General features: G+C 39.7%; 1 protein-coding gene across 1 annotated transcript; it reads right to left on the bottom strand.

Moving 5' to 3' along the window:
- Positions 1 to 8,499: 8,499 nt before the first annotated feature.
- On the bottom strand, positions 8,500 to 26,651 carry LOC125286320. The gene is made up of 6 exons (XM_048231317.1): positions 26,461 to 26,651; positions 24,926 to 25,080; positions 11,475 to 11,525; positions 11,076 to 11,183; positions 10,449 to 10,517; positions 8,500 to 10,051 (listed from the first exon to the last, which is right to left on the bottom strand). Exons 1-6 carry the CDS (start codon positions 26,606 to 26,608, stop codon positions 9,866 to 9,868), a joined length of 717 nt encoding a protein of 238 aa, XP_048087274.1. The 5' UTR covers positions 26,609 to 26,651; the 3' UTR covers positions 8,500 to 9,865.
- Between the last annotated feature and the right edge of the window lie 3 nt (positions 26,652 to 26,654).

The following is a 26,654-nucleotide window of genomic DNA, read 5'->3' as shown; positions in this document are numbered from 1 at the left end:
CATAGCCTAAAACAATGAGGTCGCAAAAACAATGACTTCAGACTTGACTTGCGACTCCACTCAAAAGACTTCAGACTTGACTCGGACTCGAGCTTCGAGACTCCTGAACAAGCTGTATTTCATGCAATTATTGCTTTTTTAATCTAAATGTATTCATGTATTTCTATTTTATTTTACTGCTACATACAGTATACCGGTACTTTGGAAAACGTATAACGAGCGGCATGGCCCCTTATGTGCCATAATGTGCAAAGTAACTCACAGATATATAAAAAAAAATGCATTGACCATGGCGACAAGAAGTCCTCCCGGAGTTATGCCTTTTATCATTACTTTCGGTTCGTGCACAGAGGAAATAAGCAAACAGCTACATGCAAGGTGTGTGGCACCAGGATAAATTATGCCTATTCAACAATGTCTGATTTCATCAGGCATCTCCAAATGCACCCATATAGGTCAGTCACTTAGGCCTAGCATATATCGTCACAGGTGACAAGCTAACCATCGCAAAGTGTTGTGCTCATTTTTAATGTATCAAAATAAAATACTGTATTTTTGTATTTAGAAAATACTCAAAATACTTTTTTCAAGTATGGAAGCACTGCAAAAAAAAAGCTTTTTTTTATCCCAAACACTGAGCCTATTAAAACTATAAAAAAACAATACAATTTGGCCCCTGTCATGCCAAATAGTATACCTTATGCAAGTTCATGTAGTGTGATCAGAATTAAGAATAATTCAAGAATTTACGTTTACATTTAGTCATCTAGCTGATGCTTATCCAAAACGACTGAGAGAGCTTTCAATTGGGCAGCCGTGGCCTACTGGTTAGCGCTTCGGACTTGTAACCGGAGGGTTGCCGGTTCGAACCCCGACCAGTAGCCTAGGCACGGCTGAAGTGCCCTTGAGCAAAGCACCTAACCCCCCTCTGCTCCCCGAGCGCTATTGTTGTTGCTGGCAGCTCACTGTGCTGGGATTAGTGTGTACTTCACCTCACTGTGTGTTCACTGTGTGCTGAGTGTGTTTCACGGATTGGGATAAATGCAGAGATTACATTTTCGGGATCAAAAGAGTATATATACTTATACCAGAGAATGTCTAATAAGGGGAGAACTGCCACTCTCGGAAAACTTCCGGTTTCTGAACTGGTTGCAGTTCCCTCTGTGGTTCCACATGAGGGCGCTCGTCCACGAGTGCAGAATGCATGGAGGTCTATGGAGCTGTACCCCTCAAAATCCACTTTATTCGGGATATAATTTTTTTTCAAGTAATTTGAGTATTGTATTCGAAAGGGGAGGCAAAGAAAATACACTTGGTTGAGTATTATATTTTTTAAAGTCACTTAATTGTTCTTAAAAGCCTTTAAAATGTGTCAATGACGTCATTCATTAGCACAATGCTAGCGTGTTATGTGCAACAACGACCCAACCTGTAAGAAATCAAAAGGACATAAGTACTCGTTCATTCAACTTTTGACCTATAACCCATGTTGAAGTTATACAAACTACAATCAAATCTGAGATTTGTCAACGACAATCAGGTGAAAGAGACAAATTTAGCCGTCTAGCTCCATTGACTTCCATTCATTCTGCACTCATGGCGATCGCCCCCAGTGGAGCTCTGGTGGAACTGCATCCAAAATTCGGTACAATGGGACTTAATACGGAGTGGCCAGGCTCTCCGTAGACAGGCTCTGCTTATACTTACTTAATAGAGTCCCGAAGCCATGACGTAGCGTTGCCAAGGCAGCAATTTCACTGGATCTAAACAAATCAATCTAACCATTGAAATCGCCATAGCGGTGGCTTTCTACAAGGATACAAGGAAGTTTATTGTCACATGCATATAGTTACTGGAAGTAAGAAATGCAGTGAAATTATGTCTGGTGTCAGCCTATTTGTGCATTAATGGGGGGGGGGTAAAAAGTGCAGTAGAAGAGGGGTTTAGTAGATTAAGTGGAATTAAGAAGGGGGGGGGAGTGCAGTAGAAGAGGGGTTTAGTAGATTAAGTGGCAAGGGCTACATAAAAAAAAATCTATTTAAATCTATTTCAATAATTTATAAATCTATAAATCTAATAAATCTATATAAAAATCTATTCTTAATCTATTTCAATAATTTCACAACGTTTCTAAGACATTAGTATATTTTTTTACACTGTAGGAATCACATACTACAACATATATTCATACCAACACGATCAAATTCGTGACTGCGTTTTATTTTAGCATGGGTTTCCTCCGTAAAAGAGACCTATGTAACTTCACAGCATGTGGTTAAAATCCTTAAATTCACAGACGTGTTTTTGCTTTATTTTTTTGGCAAAAAACGTCGCTCTTGAGAAGACGTGAAATATCCACTGGAATTTTGTTTCTTTCTATTACACCTGCCAGGGAATCCGTGTTATGTTGCTAAGCTGCTGCCTAGCAGGTAAACACGTTTAAATGGATATATTTATTTTTATTAGCTAGAAATGATGCCACATGTCTAAATTCAATGCTATTTATGCCACTTCGAAAGTTTGTTTAGATCCAGTGATTCTGCTGTCATGGAAACGCTACGACACACTTCGGGACTCTATTAACCACATTATAATCAATAGGCCAAAATCATAATTGTGCATCTTTGCCGAATTTCGTAATTCAAGTCCAGTGCAGAACTGAATAAGAGAATCATAAGGCTATGTATCTTGAAGTTCCAGTATGTGAGAAACTTGACGTGCCTTAACCCAGTGGTTTTCAAAGTGGGGGCCGGGGCCCCCTGGGGGGCCGCGAGGGGGTGCTCAGCAAGTTGGAAGGAAAAATAAAAGCAACAAATAAATACATTTCAAAATGTTAAAATATACTTATTACTATTAGGGTTGTTATACAATGCCATTATAATAATGTGTCGCATATCTGAACATTATATTTTCCATGATAATGACTGGGAATAATAGTAGAGTGATAGCTCTCATATAGCAGAAATCCCCAAATACAATTTTTACACACTGTATGCTCCATCGCAAAGTGTTTGTGGCTAAAATAATTATTAGGATTAGCTTAATGTATTTTTACATTTGCCGTAGTATTCTCGATGGGTTTAATAACACATCACGGGGGTCCTTGGCCAGAACCTAGTGGTATTTGGGGGGCCTTGTCGTGGAAAAGTTTGGGAACCCCTGACTTATACTATCTATGGCTATCTATTTTTGTAGCTGTTAAAATAATTTGACCTGCTTTTTTGTCTATTTGTTTATTTCTTTATTATTTAATATTCTATTGATATTATTGTTATTATTACTATTTTGATTAATATTGAGGATCATATTGGCCTATGAGGGTCCAGGGGTGCTGTTAAACATACCATTTTAACGCAGTTTGGGAGGGACAGAAATACCTTAACATAGCAAGCAGGGCTCGTCTTCTATCTAACTCAGCTAGGTGACTTAAACATTGGCTACTGTACCTGCATATCACTTCACTACTTGACAGTACCCTGCATCAGGGCCAGCCCTAGGTAGCACTGCAGCCAACAGAGTGTAGCACTGTAGCTGCCTTGCTGCTCTAGCTGTTGGCAGGGATGGGCAAAAATACATCAATGTATTTTAAAATAAAATATCAAATACCCTAATTTTAAATGCATCAAAATAAACTATAAAATACATAGCCACACCATGTATCAAAATCAACTGTATTTTTCTATTTTGAAAGTACCAAAAATAAAAAGGAGCATGATATTACTTTGCAAACCTTCCATATCTATCTAATCTATTCCTTCATCAGTACACTGACTGAGTTTTTCAGTTTTTCTCTGCCTACGACACATGCCATAACCTGCAAACAGTCAACAGATCAACTATGCTAACCTGCCTGTTACATCTCATAGCCTAAATACTGTATGAGATGCACTCAAAAAGTCACAACTGAACTTGTCAAGCGGTACAAAGTGGAGACAAGTCTCTGACATTGTCAATGCATGCCCAGATTGAACAATGTTGCAGAGAGACCACATAACTAGTTCCATGTGTTCTGATTGGATGATTGAAAGTTCTCAAGAAACTGATCATTAAAATTCTCAAGAAACTTGAGGCTGGTATGAGGGAGTGTATTGTGCACTGTTTCCCATGCATTGACTTATTTGTGGCGGCCCACCACAATATCAACACTGACCACCACACAATGATTTTCCATGTTGTACTGTTTAAATTGGATGGCATTTGTTTGAATTGTAGAACTATGTGCACCTTTGCACAGCCTCTCCTTGTCTCTCAACAAACCTACATGCACGTTTAAAGAAAATATTAACAATCCTGCAATTGTTGGCATAAAAGTCGACTGGCTAAATTGTGCTTAAATCTGCATCAAAACCACACTGCGCTCATTTGTTACAAACTGTTGCATTCAAGTTAATTCTGCAAACCTACCGCCACAAATAGAATTCAATTCTGTGGAAAAAACTAGTGTGTGTGAGCAAGTCTGGGCAAATTATTAATTAAATAAAATGTTCAACGTTTTGCTTTAGGCAATACATGGGGAAACTTGTTGCAGGGCAACCACATGGTTCCATGTGTTCGAATTGGATGACTTAAGTTCTCAAGAAACTTGAGGTTGGTGGAGTGTATTGTGTGTTTGAGCAACCTACATGTTACTTATCTGCCTGAATCTCAATATTCTGATCACAACAACTCTGCATTCACAGTGCTGCATTGTTTAGCACTTTTATAATCACATCACCAAGTGGGTTATTGGTTTTACCAAAAATATTTGGCAGTATTTTTAAACTACAAACATATAAAGTATTTTGATACAAAATATGATGTCATTTTTTTCCAACTAAATAAAATAAAAATGACAACATACTATTTTGTATTTTACATACATGTATCAGACATACTGCCTATCCCTGGCTGTTGGCTGCAGCAACTCAAGCTAGGTAGTACTGATTGTTTTGTGTTTGTTTTGTGTTTATGTTAGTTTTGATCCAATTTGACAGCTTTGCTATGTTGCCCACCCACAATTTCTACCAGCCCACCCAAATATAGTAGCCTAGCCTAGGTCAGAACCAGCCCTGCCCTGCATGGAGACATATTGTACGATAATAATGGACAAAATGTTAGCAAAACTTTAGGTTTTTGTTAATGGAATCTCCTGACCCTCATTCATCTATTTGCGCAACAGCCCACATTCTGCCTTCAATCCAGCGAGACAAGTGAAATAATTTTTTTTTGTTTTTTTTAAAGCTTCATCGTCATAGGCGCGATTTTTAGGCTACCTCTGTTAAGCCTACACAAAGTTGCGTAAGGAGTATATCTTGATCGGGGAAACCTTCAATTGTTCAATTGTGCCGCAGGCCAATAAAGGCAAGCGTGTTTGCCACTTACATTTCTGACGTCGTGACACTTCACACTGCTGCAAGTGCATCAAGAAAGGCCCCGCCTTACACCATGTTAATGGCCAATCGTAGACTAGGATTTGGGGTGGCACCTGGGGTGGCCAATCGAATCTCAAGGGTGGCTCCTCTGGCTTCGCCCCTGCAGGTGTGACCGTGACAAGACATTCTTATTGATGTTTTCTGCCATCCTGGGGTTTGTTTCTATCGAAAGGGTCTTTTGTGAACTTTTGTGATTTTGGTGTTTCTAAAAAAGGTAGTTCAAAACGCTCAATCGCAAACATGATCACAAAGTGTGGTTTGGAAACAGGATCTGAACGTTTGGCTCCTTAGATGGCATTTTGCAGGCGGATGGGTGAGTGTGAGTACAAAGGGGAAAAAAAGACAGAAAACGGTGACTGTCAGGACTTGGGACCATGTCAGAGAGAGAAAAGAAAAAGGCCCAATCTGTGAGAGAAGCAGCAGCTTTATTGCAGAAAAAACAAACATGGGTTAGAGACATCACCGACAGACTGTACATCTACATAAAGGTCCCTCCCACTCAGTATTTCATTGACAAGCCACTGATGAATACAATATAGTAAAATGAAGTACAATAAAGTAAAGTATGTCTCATCCTTATGAAAAACAGATAAAATGGCATGCACATCTTGAATTCAATGTACACATAAGTATAAGTAAGTATAAGTATATATACTCTTTTGATCCCGTGAGGGAAATTTGGTCTCTGCATTTATCCCAATCCATGAATTAGTGAAACACACTCAGCACACAGTGAACACACAGTGAGGTGAAGCACACACTAATCCCGTCGCAGTGAGCTGCCTGCTACAGCGGCGCTTGGGGAGCAGTGAGGGGTTAGGTGCCTTGCTCAAGGGCACTTCAGCCGTTCCTACTGGTCGGGGTTCGAACCGGCAACCCTCTGGTTACAAGTCCGAAGCTAACCAGGGCGGTGGTAGTGTAGTGGTTAAGGAGCTGGGCTAGCGTGCAGTAGCCTGAAAGTTGTCGGTTCAATTCCCAGCTTCCACCGTTGTGCCCTTGAGCAAGGCACTTAACCCCAAGTTGCTCCGGGGACAATGTGATCCCTTGTAATATAGCTGACATATGTAAGTTACTTTGGTCAAGAAGTGTCTGCTAAATGTAATGTAATGTAACCAGTAGGCCACGGCTGCCCCACATATAAGGTGCATAATTAACAACTATTTGTCATTGATTAATGGTGGTTAACTAATATGTGCATTACATGTGCATTACAAGTAATACATTGTGCCATTACAAGTGGCACAACATGTTGGTCCGACAGCTCCACTCCCCTCTTGTGCCATGCACGAATGCCTCATCACCAGTGTTGGGAACGTTACTTTAAAAAAGTAATTAGTTATAGTTTCTCACTACTTGTTCCAAAAAGTAACTGAATTACTCTATAATAAGAGTAACTCGTTACCAGGGAAAGTAACTATTTGCGTTACTGTTACAAAAAAAAAGTTGCTATATGTCAAAGAATTTGGATTTTTTGAGCAGTCAGTAGAAATTAGTAGAACAGACAGGTGTTTGTAGGCTACATAACTTTCGATATTTATTAGATAGATAGATAGATACTTTATTGATCCCCAAGGGGAAATTCAAGATATTGCACCGACAGACCTACAGTTGACTTCAGCCTGTGTCATATGTTTTTGTTGTGAGGTAGAAAGATCTAGCTTTTGCTGCTTGGAGGACTTTGCTCCGAGTCCTTCTTTGCTAGTGAATGGCGAGCTAATCATCTGTGGTGGAGGTATCGGTGTTTTTGGCCACTAGATGCGTGTGTGAGTCTGAGATGCTTCATTAAATTAGAGTTGCTTACAACGGATGTCGACAAAGTCTTCGCTCCTGGACATAATGTACACATTACATGCACGTTCTTGCCTTGATGAATTTGAAGTAGTGCTTTTATCTCCACCTTGAACATGCCAACTTTTCGGATTGCTCCCGACCTCTGCCGTTTCGTCGAATCTCTATTTAAGATGTTGCGTGTGTGTGTGGCACGTGTGCTGGCAAGTGTGTAAAAACACTGGCTCTGATTGGCTATCATGAAACATGACTCTGCCTTAGCCAATCATAATCGCTTACGTCGTTATTAACCCACCTCCTCACTAGCTGTGAGCCAGGGTGCGTTCGGATTAGGCCTACAGTTTATTAAATCAAAGCATAGTAACGCACCGCATTAACGTCCAGTAACGTTAACGGCGTTGTAACAACGGGAAAAGTAATTAGTTAGATTATCCCGTTGAAAAAATAAAACGTCGTTATTTTGAGTGAAAAAAAAATATTTGAAACGGCGTTATTCCAAACACTGCTTGTCACAAAGATGTGTGGCATCACATCTTTTACTTAACATTTACTAAAACACAAAAATCTTTATTTAAAAAAAAAAAAAAAAAAAAAAAAAAGTTTTTTGTAGTTCAAAGATAACCACAGAATCAAACGTTTAAAACCATGTATCCATATTTGCACACACAGAAAAAGTGTGCAGTATAAAGCTGTAACAGTCATAAGTCAGAAAAATAGAAAACATCTGAAAGAATAGAAGGATGCCAAAGTTGGCTAAATAAGGCATTGACTGGATATATTTACAGTTGAGCTCATACGTTTACATAACCTGGCCAGCTTGTGAAACATATGACTGATTGTGCATAAAACCTTTAATAATAATGATAACTGAAATTACACAAATAGTTGTGATCAAAAGTTGACATACCCTTGAATGTTTGGCCTGATAACACACACACACACAAAGTTGACAAACCCAGGTATAAGTGTGTAATAAAAAGTGTTTTGGTTGATACTAAGCCAAATCAGTATCGAGTTATGAGTCATGTGTTAATGGCATTAAAGCAACAGCAAAGAACTTTCCCTCTGTCGCATGCACGCTATTTGTTTATCCAGCAACTTTGCAAATAACGATGTCCACAGACAAGGTAGAATATGATTTATGAAAGTACGATGTATTCATCGTACTTTCATAAATCATATTCACATCAGATGCAAGTCAAATTTGTAGTTTCTTATGTCTCATTCCATCGAACTACAGATCCGCTACCCGATCTGGCAAACTTACATAGTGCGGTTATAGCCGATAGAGGGCCGCGAAGCGAATGCAGAAGTGCCGTTCACCCTGTTACAAGTTGATGAACCATTGAAACGATTTTGGAAACATTATTTTAAGGTACAAAAAACTCTTTGGTGTTGCTTTAAATTGACTCTATAAGTCAGACAGACCAACAAAGATTTCTACTCAACTGCCAGGAAAATTGGTTGGGATGCATACAGTAGGAAAACACTCACGCTACTTCAGCTGAAATACGGGCTTCACGGCAGGAAAGTGGTGCGACTGTTTCAAAATCCCAAAATAAGAAGACACTTATTTATACCGATAAAATGGGCTCTAGGGCTCCACCTTGAAAGCATTTTTCCCCAAATACATAAAGGTTAAGTTGAGTCTCTTTTTTTACCTGAGTTGTCCTATGGCTAAAGAGAATACTGTACAGTATACACTGGAACAAAAGTAAGGCATAACTTGTGATATGTGCATTTAACAGAACTTCAGCATGTTTGTTATCTTTGAGTCTGAATAGACAACAAAACTTTTTTAAGTTTAACTTGCCCGACATTAGGGGTAAGTTGAGCAATCTGAGAAAACAGTTTTTAACTATTACATTGATCAGATTTTAAAGTACAATTACAAATAAGATCACTACAATTAAAAATAATACTTAATACTACAATAACATTAATACTTAAAATACTTAATACTTAGTAATTAAAATCCCCATTCTATTGATTTGATCTGTTCCTGATGTGTTAGGGTTAAAGTTAGCTGTAACTGTAGTATACTGTAGGTGTTCACCAGTATTCTCATCAAATGTCCTAACTTGGCATTTAAAGTCAATGTTAAGTCTCATGACTGAAGATGTCTAGAAGAGAACCTGATGACTACAGCAGCAGGAGAACAAACCGTGGGCACTGACATGTCCGTGAGTCTTTGCAGATTGTGTCATGATTTGTGAGGTAGGATATTACTTCAAGGACTCACAAGGGATCACATTAGCCAGCGGCAAGCGGCAGGTTTCCTATTGTTCTCTATGGATCACATTAGCCAGCGACAAGCTGCAGGTTTCCTGTTGTTCTCTATGGTTCGGCAATGGAACTGTGGCAACGCTGGCGTAACGCTAGCGTTGAACAAGCTGAGCTTTGAACTTGTTTCAACTTTCATAGCGCAACGCGTGCTTATTCAATTTTCAGTTAAGGCAAACCGTTTGTGTTACCATAGGAATGAGACAGAACTTATTATGGTCTGAGCAGTGTTATGCTTGCCGCTGGCCAATGCTAGACACGCCTGTACTACATGTCCTTATGCATCTCTACTGCACTGTAAGTAGTTCTGGAAAAGAAAGTGTAAGATAAAGTGTAAAGTATAAAATATAAACTTTTCTTGAACTTTTTCATGAATGCTTTTTTCAAAAGTTGAGTTTGTCTGAATTGTAGGTACTGGTGGCGGTGTTGGTGTCCATGTTCAGAGGAGAACTGGTGAGGAAGTCTCCCATACTTCCACCCCACCCCTGGGGCTGGTACTGAATCCCAGGGTCTGGTGGGGCACTAGGGTCAGGGTCGGCCCCTCCTCCTCCCGCTCCTCCAGCTGAGGCCTGACAGGGATGGATTGATATTGTGCCATCACGGTTACTACGGTTACACAACGGTCACTGTTGTGCTATCACCGTTTTGGACTGATATTGGGCCATCACGGTTACACAACGGTTACTGTTGTGTTATCACTGTTTTGCTGCCATCACTGTTTGTCTGTCTGTTATGCAGTCAATGCGGTCCTTGTCAAGACACACAATCAAGTACGGTCATTAAGATTCACAAACATGGCATATGTAAAGGTAGTATGTTATAAGGTATAATAAGGTATAAGCAAAAAGACATTTTTCCTGCCTAGTTTCTGTAAAAATCGTAAAATGGCTAAAAGTCTTCATAACATTTTATCTCAAGCAGTGCTCTTGAGCCAATGTACATGAATTAGGAATGTATATTACGTACCCCAGAAGGAGCAGCAGAAGGGTATGTATAGAGAGGCTCAGGACCGCTGCCAATAACTTCATTGTAAGACTGTAGTAGAGATGATAATGAAAACACCTTTTTTAAGTATAGAATTAAACAATTTAAAATACATTGCTTGAAATGAATTAATAAATAAATAAAAATCTACTCATAGCAGATCAGAGTAACAAAAACACAACAGCCTCGAAAGGAAGTGACAACAGCCTCGAAAGGAAGTGACAACAGCCTCGAAAGGAAGTGACAACAGCCTCAAAAGGAAGTGACAACAGCCTCGAAAGGAAGTGACAATAGCCTCAAAAGGAGGTGACAACAGCCTTCAAAGGAAGTGATTAATGGTGGGGGAGAGAAATCAACAACATATTTGACTAAAAAGGCAAGTTAAAAATTAAAACTTAAAAAGAAGCAATGAAGGGACTGACATCTCCCGAAAACAGAAATGCAGACAGACTGAGATTAGAGATGAGAAAATACAATTCTGAGGTGACGAGTGAAGGTAACATTTAAGACCACGTCTACACAACAAACGGATGTTTCTTGTCGTTCACACCTTTAACGATATGATATGATCTGATAGAAGATGTAAAGTTTGTTGATGGCTGAACTTACAAGTGGGACATTGTTGTCCAAGGGTTGAGATGAAGGGAGAGACTGCTGCCCCGATTGCCCATCTGCACTCTCTACAGGGGCAGCAGAACCTTCCTCTACAACTGGTGCCTGTGGAGGAACACACAGAAAAACATGGGCTCGTTTTCACCATTGCAATCTGGTATTCCAACAGCAGTTTATTTTTTTTCATGATAGGTAGTTGTTAAGTATATTGTGGCTCTAGCATAATATAAAGCAGTCTAAACTAAATCCACAGAAAACAACATGGAACACGATGCTCCTTGATGGGCCTTGTGAAATAGTGATAAGGAGACAAGGAGGGATAAAAGGGAAGACTGAGGGAGACAGTAAGAGGAGGATATGTTATTTAATAGTGTGTGTGTAGGGCTAGCCTCTCACCGTAGGCCGAGGTTGAAGGGGGTGGCCTGGTGAATATATTACAACAGGATCCTGCAACAGAAACGGATGGATAGATGTAATCAAACCAAGGTCCACACACAGCCTGGTTAGGAGCAGGTCAATTGCAGGAACATATTTAAATAGCAATAATAAGATCGCTCTACAGCACACTGTTGACTTTACTCTGTTTTATTCAGAGCGAACAGTAACTTTAAGAACAACTGATCACTGATGGTGACTAGAATATGTTTGTTCTGACTGAAATGACAATGTCAATGTCACATGACAAAAGTTTGTAAAACAATGTGAGAGCAACATGGAATTAAAAAAAAGATGCATTTTCATCTTTTTTAACATTTTTATGAAAAATGGCAAGTCCAAAATTATTCATACCCTTTTTGAAGGGTATACCAAGCCTCTCCATGTCTCCACAATGATTCTAGACCACACCTTTTTAATAGCAATCCGGGTTTTCAGTCTGGAACAATTATTTGCCCTCACTCTGGCCTTGTGCGCACTTTTTTGACGGATTGAGGTCTGGACTCTGGCTCTGCCACTCTAAAATGTTGGGTAACACTTTACTTGACAGTATCAACATAAGAGTAACAAGACTGTCATGAACACATGACACATGAACCCAAACCCTAATCCTAACCCTAAATTATTATGACAAAAACCGAATGTCACTTAATAACAGAATCGTTTTGTCATAAAGTTTATGACTTGTTTATGACACGTTCATGACAGTGTCATGTCACTCTTATGACAATACTGTCAAGTAAAGTGTAACCAAATGTTGATATTGTTCCCAGTTAACCATTCCTTGCCTTGTTTGACTATGTTTTGGATCATTGTGTGGTTTAATGGTCCAATGAAGCCCATTGGGGCAGGTCTCTCGGCAGACTGCCTGATCTTTTCCACCAAAAATCTCAATGTAGCCCCTTGTTTTAGTGTTACCGTTTACTTTGAAAAATTCACCAGGTCCCATTGTCTGAGTGTAACACTCATTAGTGTTACAATATCTCAGTTGTGAATAGGGAGCAGGTGTGTTAAATTTTGTGTTATTTGTGCTCTCACGCTGGAAGTTCAACATGGAATCACATGGCAAAAAAAGTCTCTGAGGATCTGAAAAAAGTATTGTTTCTCTACATAAAGATGGCCTACAGTATATTAGCTTTCAGTGTGGCACAATCTCTTTGTAAATTATGTTTTATTAGTGGGTTTGATCCAGCAACACCACAGCATGGCGAAGCTCCTATTGTTCTTCTTAAGTTTACTTTATTTATTTATTAGTGGGTTTGATCCAGCAAGTCCATGCCCCTGATCAAACCCACTCTTGCAGTTCCTCGGAACCGCAATTCTAGTTAGTGGGCTTGATCCAGCAAGCCCACTATTGTTCTTCTTAAGTTTACTTTATTTATTTATTAGTGGGTTTGATCCAGCAAGCCCACTATTGTTCTTCTTAAGTTTTCTTATATATTATTCCTGTTCACCCACTTTTTGGACGAACTACTGCTCCTAGACTGTTTGAGCTATCGACGCAGTTCGAACTCCAAAAATTCAGGCCCGAACCGGTGTAACTTGCTTGTTACTTGTCGCTGGCCCTTGTCGTTTTTTAGCGGTATTCCCGTTTTTAAGTTTTTGGGCCCCATTGAAATGAATGGCGGAATGTTCAAGGATTCTAATTCCGATTGTGACATCACAGCTCTAATTGTTTAAGCTTGCACCTGGCAGAGTTCTAAGCCATCTGGCAATGTCTAACCAGAGAGGGTTAAAGCGGAGCGAGAGGCGCAAACGTTTGACAATTTCCGCGTTCGATTATTGCAAGGGGGAGGGGGGGGGAAATCCCCCTTTATGCAGACCAGAGTAAACCCTCGCTGCACTAATGTCAATGGAGACTTGTGGAATTTTACCAATAAATTGGTCATTATGTCTTTCTGGATTTGTTGAGGTTTTTTTGGAAAGTTTTGTCATAATCTGTAAGTGTTTGGGATCATTTCAAGCCTAAAAGTGTAATTTTTTTTAGTGTTGGTTTGTAATAAAATAACCTAATATCAGACCATGCTGCTGCCAGTTACTGTCCGGTTGTTAGCATGCTAGCTAGCCTCTTAGCTAAGGTAACATTTTAAACGGAGAAGTGTAATTTCTTTGAAATGACAACTAGCTGAATAACATTACTGACATTAGTTAAAGTGGATAGTTTATACTCAAGTGAATTTGCAACAGTATATTAAGTTTAAGCGAAGTCCTTCAACTAGTCACTTGTTAGCGCATAGCTGTACTATTGCCATAGCTACTCCCATCCACTTGTATAGCATTTTATGCTAGCGTTAGCTAACAAGCTAGCTTCAGTTCACATGACTAATTAAATTATTCATATCATGTCCTAAAGAATGATTCATTGGTATCATACGATTATATACAATAATACTGTGAACACAATTATGTTTATTTGTTCTTATTGCTTATTAAGAGAAAAGTTTATTTAGTGGCGTGGGGTGACACTCCCACTTATGCAGACCGGAACTGTCCCGTTTTGCTCCCATAGTAACGAATTACGTTGCTCTATCTTGCTAGTAATCAAGGATCTTTGGTCTAATGGGCTGGGCCAAAGATTCTATAGTTAACTAAGATGAATCATAAGACGATTCACCAATGGAACGAAATGGCACTAGTTCCGGACTCCTAAATAGGCGTGTCAAAACATAAACTTTTCTCTGAATAAGCAATAATAACATATACATATAATTTTGTATACTATTTTACAGTCATTGTTTGTGTGTGATGCCAATGAAACACTCTTCGGGACACGAAATGAATAATTTAATTTCCCCAATAACGAGCTAGCTAGCTAGCTAGCTAGCTAACGTTAACACAGTAAATGGAAAGTGAATGGGAATGTTAAGCTAGCTAGCTAGCAGCTAAGAACTTTGGTTAAACTTATATATTGTTGCAAACAAACCTGAAATAACATATGTTCAGCAACTTTGTGGTAGTCTACTAGTTCTAGCAAAAAATATGTTAGGTTAGTTTATCAACTATCTCTGTGTCTAGAGCCTCTGAGAACAGGTGGCTGTGCACCAGAGCTTTGAGGAGACAGTGACAGATCACGAACAAAGCTATTTTTGTCTTTATTTGTTTCGTTGGAAAAAACAATTTCAATGTCGGAATGTTAGAGAGACATGTGGCTTCTAGAAATTGGGTTCAAAACTTACATCGCTGAATGTAGGGCTAAGGGATTGGTCATATTCTGTGAAAATGTTCATTTCTCCCATAGGAATACATAGACACTGGACCTCCCGCTAGACTCCTAAATGGGCGTGACAGCTTCGAACCCCACGTCACAACGTGCCAGAATTTACCCTCTTATGAATCGTCTCGCTTTATCAACCGTCTCTGGCTGGGCTGTCTGTGTATATAAAGGTGTGTGTCCATGTAACCTTTGACCTGTATGTCTGATTTTCATGAATGAGGTACCGTTGGAATCCTCGAATGAAGCCCAGTTCAATGCCTTGCCAGCACCAAGTGTAAAGGTCATGTAAAAAAAGATATTTTTGTAAAGTGAATCCATGTTCATACAGGTCATTTAAAAATATATATATATTTTCCAAATCCATTCAGCCCAGTTCAATGCCTTGCCAGCACCAAATCATGTAAAAAAAGATGGCAGAGCGCTTTCTTTTTTTAAAGTGAATCCATGTTCATACAGGTCATTTAAAAAAATGAAAAATAAATTCCCAATCCATTAAGCCCCGTTCAATGCCCAGCTAGCTCCATTCAAACTTAGTCATGTAAACAGTTGTATAGAATATAACATTGAGAAACACACATTCATTCAGATATTATGCACATCCACGCAACACTACTATTCAAGTTAAGTTACTTATCAATGCCCGGCAAGAAGTCCACAATCAATTTAATTGTCTTGCCATGATCTGTGGAGCTTACAGACCACGTTAAAGTGGAAATAAAGCAGTGAGAACTGTGACCATTTTTTGGTTGCTTTTTCATTTTTGAAGACACATGGATTTTCATTAAACCCGAGATTCAAGTAGTTTCACTGGAAAATGACATGTCAATAACGACTTTCGCCACTAGGGCGCGGCCATGTTTTAAAAATGCAGGCGCTACGTTATCAGAATGGTTAGCGTTTGTTCGTGGATGTTTTATCCATTAGTGGACGTTCACTTTATTTCAATATGCCTACGCAAATTATGTTGATGTTTTTGTGTTTGTACAAGAACAAGGGCCGCTGTAATGTAGCCTGTAGGCCTATCAGTACTTAGGACAGTACTTAATTAGATTTAACTTCAGTTGCAATAATGTGTTTGGATGTTCTCGCACAACTTGTGGATTACCGCGACCTGAAAATGCAGTTGCATCGTTGATGAATGGTGAATAAACTCGGGGAGTGAACTTCTCATGTGTGAGTAAGAGGTTTCTTTTTGTGATTGAGTAGTATCGATGATTGCATTTGTTTCGCTTAAGTAGTAGTGGAAACTATTTGCAAAGACTTGCGAACCTGGTGAGAACCTGTTGTGGGTACGCTAGCCTACGTCTGACTTGTGTAGGCTACTCTGTAGTAGCCTAGGTCTGTGATTGTGACGGGCATGGTTTTTTGGGTAGACGTTGTTTATGGACTGTAGGCTAGGTGTCTGAGTTTTTATTTGTTTATGTAAGCTGACATAAAATAACAAGCTGTTCACTTTAAGTAAATAAATGCACGGATGCGCCGCTTGTAGCAACCATAGATTTTAGTGTTCATGCTATGCTAGTTACAGTATGTGCTTGTTATGTTATGTTATGCTATGCTAGTAGTGTATCGCAGCTTCTACCATGATAATACATTGCAGAACAATTGAGTATGGGTGTAAAAATTAGTGTAGTCTCAGGTGATCAGTGAAGTCCCCTAGCCAACCACCTCCGCACAACCTCCTCCGCACAACCTATCAAGAGTGTGTTAGCTGCTAGTTGGTTAACTGCTGTTTATTGGGCGTTCCAGTGTTTCGGCTCGGATGTCCCTCAGCGACCGCATTGCGACCGCCAACGTCTCGCTTTAATGATAGCATTTGGCACGTATGATTGGACGTGATATCTGTTCTTTTGGAATGCGATGTCCCAGGTTAATTTCCTGGCAGCAGACACTCTCCATGTGTGCCATGTCAGTGAACATAGGGACACAACCCCGACATAAGCACCACCGATTGTTTTCTGTGCGCTCAGATACACCTCTCTCTCGATCATATATTTCTCCTCCATAGTCAGGCTCTATGGGGGGCACTACAACTCCCACTGCTCTTACTGGCTCAAAAGCATAGGCAATTGGATGCCTGTCCTCATTGGTGGGTCTATCCCACCAATCCATATCCAAATCCATATCTATTTTGTTGAGGCAGTAAGCTAACTGTGAGGCTATGACAGCCACTGTGTAAACAGCATAGAATGTTGTACCAACCATTCTTGTGATGTCATCATTTTCTGAAAACAAAGATGGTGGCGCACAGCTGAAATTAATGCAACTTGTTTGTGCTTTATTCTGAATAATGGGTCATTTTTCTGACTTTATTTGTATTTATGGTATATTTAAATATTTAATTAGTGCTATAGACATCTGTTTTATTTGACTGCTTCATTTCCACTTTAAATTACTATAGGTAATGTATGCTATTTAAAGCCGACCTAACGATGACTCCTTTCATGACGGTGTGTTGCAATGCATTCTGGGTGCTGTGCTGTGATTCGACGGCTCGTCACCTGACCCACCAAACAACGATGCTTGAACTAAACGTAGTAAAAATAAATCGCTACCAAGGCTCCAAATAGCAACACACTTACACCGTAGCATAATGAGGGTATCCACATGTAAACCGAAGCATTGATAACTGTATAAGTCTACAGGCAGTTTATTAAAAAGAAAAACAGTACCGTTCACATCATAGACTGTATATATAGAACTGGACAGTGTGGCTGCATTCTACAGTGTTCTATGGAATTGAAGCCGCCGAGGCGACGCCATCTTGGAAAATTTGGAGCCAATTTGAAGTCGCGCTGCGCGGCAAAAGTTGAAGCATCGCGCAGTGAAGAGGAGTCGCGGTCAGGCACGCCCACTCAGTTGCCACTCAGCGAAGTTAAACACGCCCCTTGTCAAGTGAAACCCGCCCCCTTCTCCTTTCCACAAACGCAGGGTCGACTTCGGGCGCAGAAGGCTAGCTGGCTGGATGAATTTTATGGCTGAGTTAGCTAAACGGTACAAACAACAATCGGTTTGTTCTTGTCTGGTAAGTGTTGCGTATCAACTGAAAAGTTTTTTTGTCTATTGGTGTTCTTAAATACGTCTAAGAGAGCTTATTATGTTGATTATAGACTGTGACAATTTAGTATGGTGAATACTAATGAGCTAACAACAGAAATATGGACAGCGAAATAGATGCTAACGTTAGCAGCTACATTAACGTTACCGTTAACGGGAGGCTAAGTTAGTCGTTGAAGTGAAGATTAGCACACAGCTCCCGTAACAGTCGATGCATGATATACTTGGTTTTATTAGTTGTTGCTGTTTTCAAATATCTCAATCTTAATGTATGCCATCTCAACATGGAGTAACCATTGACTGTACATGGGGATTAATAACACTAGACAGTCAGTACAGTATATGATGTGATAAAAACTTTCGGTATGATGTGATAAAGCAACGCAAGTTAACGTTAACGTAATGTGAAGCATGGACCTCATCAACCCGTCATGTTAATGTAACTACTAGCCAATTTGCCAGCGTTGCATTTTTTTCTAATGTTAACGACAGACACCTCTGTTAGAGCTACTTCTGTGATGGTAGGTCGGTAGCATAGACTGTAAAAAAATAGATCGGTAGGTCGGTAGTTGTAGACCGCATAAGTGAATGATAAATTAAACGCCTGCATTAAACACTACGCCAAGAACCAGTCACTTCCCAGGGATATCGGTGAACATTTGAGAAAGACCTTAGTTTGTCATCTAACGTCCATGATCAGTCATACTGATAACGTTATTTTTCAAGCTGACGCAAGTTAATAACATTCACACCGCATATTTAAATGTGTAGTTAACATTAGGTAGGCTGTGAAGTTTATTGCACACACATATTTAATTAATTGGTATTACTAGTGGTGTTGAGTGCCTGATTAGATGCTTTGTAATGTTGTAAAATTGTCTGACTAACTTTATTGTAACTTTCCTTTTTTGCAGGTAAGATATGGGTGATGGCTGAATGTACTGGAGGTGGCGGCAAGGTGGTCTCCACGATCTACATTAGTCTGCAAGCAAGGGAATGCCTACTTGAAGTGGTTTGGCTGGAGTGGTCTGAGGTGGCATGTCCTCCCCCTTTCCCCAAGTCCCCTGACATCCATCTCCCTGACATCACCCACCGTCACTGGATCAACATGAAGCCCCTTATACATGGGACATGGCACAGCACCACTACGTTCTGAAAACACATGACTTTCAATAACTTGCGTGGCACCAAGAAAAGTCTGCCGCTGCTCTGAACCTCCTGTTAATGTGACATCATTCATACTAGAGTCTGTACACATCCCTTTGTTTCTATTTTCTTTATTGATGTCACCCAAACTTCAACTTTCTGTATGCCCCTGAACTCACACAAATTGTAAATTGCAATGCTTCATTTAACCAGTGGTGTAGTCTAGTTAGTTAGTTGTAGTGGTGGGTATACTGTGAGCAACCCCAAATGTTATTAAATACGATCCTTGCCTATTTTAAAATGGGTATACTGAGATGATGATGCTTTTTTTTAGAAATGGGTTTACTGTGTAGTCCTGTGTATCACGTAGACTATACCATACCACGGTCATTTAACTGCCTTGGTATTTAAGTCAGAGGCCATTGCTTAGTATTTAACTGTAGCCTACACAAAGATGTAGACGCGTTACTAAAATAATAATTTGTTGATACTAAATCAATATTGAATGTTTTTTTTTTTTTTAATTTCTTTTTGTGTGATATATCATTCAGAATGCTGTAACATGACTGGTCTTCAATCAGCCAAAGAGGACACATCGTAACTCCTCTCCTAGTTACTCTCCATTGGCTCCCTACAGTAGCCAGAATTAAATTTAAATCTCTCACTTTGGCCTATAGGACACTGACTGGATCTGCTCCTTGTTATTTTAATTCAATGATCAAGATATACATCCCCAACCGCCCACTGCGGTCTTCTGATGAGCTTCAGTCTTAAACGCTAGGGTCAAATTCAAGACTCTTTTTCCTCAGTGGTTCCATGTTGGTGGAATGAGTTGCCCAGTGCTCTTCGTTCTTATGATAGTTTTGGTCTTTTTAAGCACTTCTTATACATTATGGTTTGTATGCAGTAGTACTGTTTTATTTTCATTATAGGCTGTTGATTAATTTGACATTTTTTATTATTGATATTCTCTTTAATGTAGTCTTACCATGTTTTTGATATTATTGATTGAATGGGCATTATTATTTATTATTGCTTTCCCCCCTCATTGTTTATTTCATTAGGCTATTGATTGATCCCTGTAAGTATTATACTTTAATTTAAGTATTATATTGTTTTGTATTTGTTAAGGGTAACCATAACCATCATAATGTGGTATTTTCTTATGCACTTGAAACAAAGAATAAAAATGTTTCTTTAAACGTAGTACCACTTTAAACACATCACACACTGAACAGCAAAGTAGCTTCCTGATTATGTGTAAAATGTTTACAGAGTATCCTGATGTAGTAGGTCCATGTTCTCATATTTTTACAGCTGACATGAAGGCTGCAGTATTACATTTTTGATTTATAATGGAGCACCCTCTCTGGTGAAAGACTAGCAAGCCTGTGGTAGAGGCATACGATAACAGACATATTGAGAGAGCCTATCAATGAGTTGTCACAGTTTTCAATTTAGACGTATTATTTTGAAATGGGGTACGTCTATGGGAGGATTTACACATCACTGGGAATACCTGATCAAATCATACCAATGCAAAATGCTTCTCCAGCAGTGCAATCGCAGGTAACAACGATACCTTAACTCAGCATTTTCAGATACCGCTGTTATGAGCATACTAAGCAAATTGTCCATTTGTAACTTTGAATCCTACCTCACGTTAAGCTATGGTCCAATAATGTGTTCACTAAAACACAAGTAAAGTTATTTGTCTGGCTGATTCATAAATGGGAATACCGAGGTTGTCGACCTAGCAGGCTAGGTGGCGTTTACTGCCATTCGCAAAACTAAGCAAGAGTTAACGTTAATGAAACTTAACATCGCCTTCTCCAGAGACAAAGTGTATTCAAATGAAGTTGCAACGATGATGGCGGCAATCACTGGTTACGTTAAACCATTTGAAACAAGTAGGACTGTAAATTATGGGGACTATGGCTAACGCCACTTCGATCAATATAGCAGAGCCCTTTTTTACTTTACCTATCAACTGGCTAATGCTAGCATGATGTAGCATGCTATGAACTAATATACTTAGCATCTACGAAATAACAGCACATATCTTTTTTCACAAAGAATCTGTAACAACTAACAACGATGTCTCTTACAAACAACTACACAATGTATGACTATCAATATGTATTTAGTCAGACTGTGATAAGATATAGCCTAATGATAATAACAGCAACACTTATTTAGGTTAGATTATGTGTCGAAATCAGGTGTCATTAAAATAAGTGAGCGATGGCGTGGTAGTGTCTGCAGCCTAGACGGTAAAACATAATGGACAAAGCGTCGTGTCTGCAGCCAGCCAGCTGTCAATCATAGGTGTAAACACGCCTTTTAGATTTGTTAATATAACATTAAAAAAAAATAATTTCAGCGAAAAGAAAAAATTGTGTGTATTGAAGCATCTTGAAAACTATTTTTTTTAATAAAAAGTTGTTGATACAAAAATAGTTTTAGGTTAGAAAAGTGACACGGAAAGTTGGCTACTTGGCCATTGAAATACATGGGGATGGGCGGAGTTACACATTACAAGGATACAAGGATACAAGGAAGTTTATTGTCACATGCATATAGTTACTGGAAGTAAGAAATGCAGTGAAATTATGTCTGGTGTCAGCCTATTTGTGCATTAATGGGGGGGGGTAAAAAGTGCAGTAGAAGAGGGGTTTAGTAGATTAAGTGGCAAGGGCTGCATAAGAAAGGTGGGGAGGATTGGAATGGGGTGGGGGCACCAACAAGGAGCACCCCAAGAGCAACAGGGGCAAGGAAAAAACTCCCTTACCAAGGAAGAAACCTTGGGCAGATCCACTCAAGGGGCTAACCCAACTGCCAGGGTCTTGGTGTGTGTGTTGGGGGATGACAGGGAGATGGGATAGTGTGCTGTGTATGTGGGGAGAGGGGCAGTGTGCAATATGTGTGTTGGAGAAGCTTCCTCATGAGACAATGTGCTGTGTATTGGGGGGCAGTGTGCTGTAAGTATGTTGGGGATGTGTGTTGGAGAAGCTTCCTGATGAAATAATGTGCTGTGTATGTAGGGGAGGGGGGGGACTTACTATTGCAAGCAGAGTACTGTATGTAAAAGTACATTGTACTGCAGCCAGCCACCAGGGGGCTCTGGACTAGCGCTCGCATCACTCTTAACAGACGGCGCACTGTCCAGTTCTATATATACAGTCTATGGTTCACATATACAGACGGGCGCCATCTTGGGAAAACAGAACTCTCTAACTTATGAACGTGTCGGGTCAACGATAAGTAAGTTAGGCCAACGTAAACGTTAGCTATTTGCTGTCGTCATATGCTTTACGTGATGGCCATTCATCACACTGTTTGGATATTACTTGGCAGTCTGAATCAGAATTACCTTAGCTCTCAGTAAGTTAGTTTATTATAGTCATGTGATTTACATAAAGTAGTAAACAACAGTAATGTTAAACGTGTCAACAAGTTAGATTCTACCCCACAAGTCACAATAGGGAACGTTCAAGTAAGCGTTAGCACATATACAAACCTATTAATGTTAGCTAACATGCTAAGCATTGAAAATGAATGCGTTAGCAATAGCCACAGCTTTTTTTGAGCTGACAAGCGTTAAAAATGCGTGTAAATGCGTTAAAAACGTAATCAGCCAAATTGACTCACTTCTGAAGACCCTTGGTATGGTGTTACAAGATGCTTGCATGAGAGAAACATCCCAAAACAACGGCACCCATATAATTGCTGTTGTTTTGAGAAGTATTTCTCATGCAAGCATCATGCAACAATGCGAAAACAATGAAACTATTGTAGGCCTAATTCTATTTTACATTAGTAAAGCAGTACTCTGATGTGCATGCTTTCACAAACTTTTGTGAACAATCTTAGCACTTTAAACATTGACTGTTTTGAAGTGCATGTATAGCAATATAGTATAAAAATAATAATAATTGTGATATCATTACAATTTGATGGGGGGTGGGGAGGAGGGGTGGGCTCATGTAGGTGGGCCCCTATGACCCCAAAAGTATGCCTTGACTGGGCCTCAGGTCAAAGATGTTTGAGAAAGGCTGATGTAGACGACAAAGCAGCAAGGAGGCTGTGTGATCATTTAAACAAGTTTTATGACAAGGTCGATGAGGGTGGGAAAAATCGTACATTTCTGTGCAAACTTTGCCCGCACTTCAGTCACATTCAGTCACATTGTCTTTTAAGAAAATGCAGTCCATTTTTTGGTTCCAGCAGCCAACAACAACCTCAGAACTGACCCTTCAGGGTCCTCTCAGGAGGCTTAGCCTTCTAACCTAGTGACCACCATAGCAACCAGCATGATTGCCCTAGCAAACCAGCATAGCAACCACGATATTTATGCGTTTTAGCTTATTGGATGTTCGCGTTAATGCAGATAACTTTTGATCCGTTTGCCCGATTTTCATAAATGAGGTACCCCGTTGGAATCCTTGGATGAGGCGGTTCCATGCCCCTGATCAAACCCAGAGTTTCGACAAAGATTGTTAAGGCGGAGCAAGATATTTCATCAGGAGCCACTTCCGGGAACCCGGATCGCCGCGAGGGGTCATAATCCCCTTTATGCAGAGCAGAGGCAGCGACTGCTCCATTGAAGTCTATGGGCATAGCTCAGGGTTTTACCACATATGCTAAGGTCTTGGTTCTATAGAGTTAGGAATGTGAATTTCGACGCGGTTTCATGATCCTCAAACCCTTCTGGACATTTCAGGTACATTTTTAGCATTTTGAGCATTGCAGTCTGGAGAAAATCGAGCTTTATATCAGGTGTCGCCCGGTTATTTAGGCCGCTGCTGTTGTTGGCGGTTGCAACGTAAGCTTATCAATACGTCATCGACCGCGCTCTTTATGCAGACAGGATACGATCCCCATTTCGCGCCCATAGACATGAACTACGACGAAGTATCTTGCTCCGCCTTAACAATCTTTGGTTTCGATACGAAATCCAAGATGGCTGCGCCCTGTGCGACCTGGAAGTATGACCGCTTTGGTTGTTTAAATCCAAGATGGCTGCGCCCTGTGCGCCCTGGAAGTATGACCGCTTTGGTTGTTTAAATCCAAGATGGCTGCGCCCTGTGCGACCTGGAAGTATGACCACTTTGGTTGTTTAAATCCAAGATGGCTGCGCCCTGTGCGACCTGGAAGTATGACCGCTTTGGTTGTTTAAATAACGATTTCAATCACTCGTATTACTGTAATACCTTACTGTGTCCATATCACTGCCTAAGATGATTTTTTTTTTAAATAAACCCTTAAATTATGACCTGGTGAATTTTGTTAATTGATACATTGACATAAATACAGTATATTTCATACATTATGGCATAAATCACACTTACAGTACAGCCTATTAGGCATGAGGCTCATTTAGCAAAGTAGCCTATATAGGCCTACGCAAGACTAAACCATAGAGAGGGCTGAAATATAAAGGGTATCATGTCATTTTGCCAACAACGTAGAATCATACCTAGGGATATCATGGTTTTATTTCAGTAAGCCTAATAGTTTCATGCAAAATCAAACCAGCTATTAGGCTAACTGAAATAAAACCATGATATCTCTAGGTAAAGTGAAGGGTATGTGATTATGTGGGGCTATTTTAATTCCAAAGGCCAAGGGAAATTTATCAGGATGCATAGTATCCTGGATCCATGAAATAACTGGCCTTGAAAAATCGGCCTGCCTCTATGGGAATTTAACATAGGGGTTCCTACTGTATACTTATGCACCCTGTATTTTAATGAAGAACATTTAATTATTTACAATACATTACTCATTCACAAATAAAATTGGTGTCCTTAAAGGTTGGATTTTTCCTCATGGCATTTTTTTCAATTAAGACATTAAGATCAAACCAAAAGATGATTTTTTTTTTTTAATTCCTCTTTTTAGTCAACTTTAGCATGGGTGCCTAAACTTAAGTACACCACTGTGTGTACTGAGATGATAGATGGATCAATCCTGTAGATGGCGCTCCACTTACATGCACATGGATGGGCGCGTGGTACTCTGGTGATGGTGAAGAAACAGGGGCTGTATCCCTCTTCTTGCGAGACCTCCACACACAGCAACAGGTGATCATTAAAACAATCAATATACTGATCACACAACCAGTGGCAATGGGTCCAGTCTTGTCATCTTGAAAATGCAGGTGGGAAGCAGGTGTACAGGGCAGAGAGAGGAGAGAGAAACAAATAAATATAACAGACCAAAAATAAATAAATATATATAAATGTCTGTCTTTAGACTTAATAACAATAATGGGCCATTCCATGTAAAACTGTCACATCCATAACGCCAACACAATGCCATGGTAACGTATGATGTGAATGATGATTACTTGAACTGTCGCATCCATAACGCCAACACCAACACAATGCCATGGTAAGGTATGATGTGAATGATTACTTCAAATTTGAGCATTCACTCTTCTTGGTTGTAGAATTTACATGAAAAACAAACAACAATTGTGACTGCAAGGTCCCCTGCAAGGACTGCAATTCTACACACAGGCAATGTGTGGCAGACAAAGCGTGATGTCACAACCAGAGGCTGTGCTTGAGTTACATATTGTTGCAAATTTCATATGATGCATCATTCCACAAAATCGTTTGTCTTCTATATCCAGTTATGCAATTGGCTAAACATAAGCTGTAGCCTCAACTCAAAGCTTTAGGCTTATGTCCTTTAGATCAGCTACAGACAATGAGTGGAAGACAGAGCGTGATGTCACTTATAGGCTACCAGAGATTGTTTTTGATTATTGCAAATTTCAGATGCATCATTCCACAAAATAATTAGTCTTCTCTAACATATAGCGTGCCCTTAACTCAAAACAGCTGTTTGGCTTATGTCATTTTGATCTGTAAAAAATGTCACATGCAGCCATGCTTAAATTCTGCTCACTGCACATTTATTATAATGTATTATAATATAATATTCAGTATTCATTATTGAATGCTTAGCGGGTTTTCTACAGGACTAGCATGTTTGAACAGGCACTGCACTAGTTATATATACAACCAACGAGCAACATAATCTTCAGATTTAACATGTACATACTTGACGCACTGCATACTTAGTTCTACAGACATACACATCTAACAAAAGGATTTGATTATTGAAAAAGCAAAAATAGTATATATATTGCAGAGATTATGTACACTATTGTGTATAGAGTTCCAGAGATGCAAAGCAGGGAAAGAGAATGCAGTGACAGGTAGCGGCCCCCAGGGGGCAGTGAGTGAGAATGTTGGGGACTGCGTGAGGAATCCTTGATGGTGTGACTGCTTTTTTGAGAAAATGTGATGTGTTCATGGAACACCACTAAATATACATCATGATTTTCACCATGCTAAAATTTACAGCAGGTGCATGATTTCACTCTTCATTCAATAAATCTGTCTAAACACTCAACTTTCCACACATCATCCTGCTGCATTCTGCATGCCTGACAGTCTGATAATACAGAAACATTCAGAAAAATATTAAAAAAACACACAAAAAATAACACCTTACCAGTCTCAGAAAGCCATATGACAGAGACGAGGCCTTCTTCCTTGTCTTTGACTTCATATCGTCCCACATCCCTTGATTTCAGGCCCATAATACGGAGTTCCAGTTCTCCACTTTGCGATGGCTGTAGCTGCAACCGATCCTGAAACATCTGGAATGCTTTCTCGGTCTTTGTGCCATGTACAAAGAGCAGATAC

Source organism: Alosa alosa, chromosome 21, assembly GCF_017589495.1.
Source record: "Alosa alosa isolate M-15738 ecotype Scorff River chromosome 21, AALO_Geno_1.1, whole genome shotgun sequence".
NCBI classification, from domain to species: Eukaryota; Metazoa; Chordata; class Actinopteri; order Clupeiformes; family Clupeidae; genus Alosa; species Alosa alosa.
This window is presented reverse-complemented; position numbering and strand designations above follow the sequence as displayed.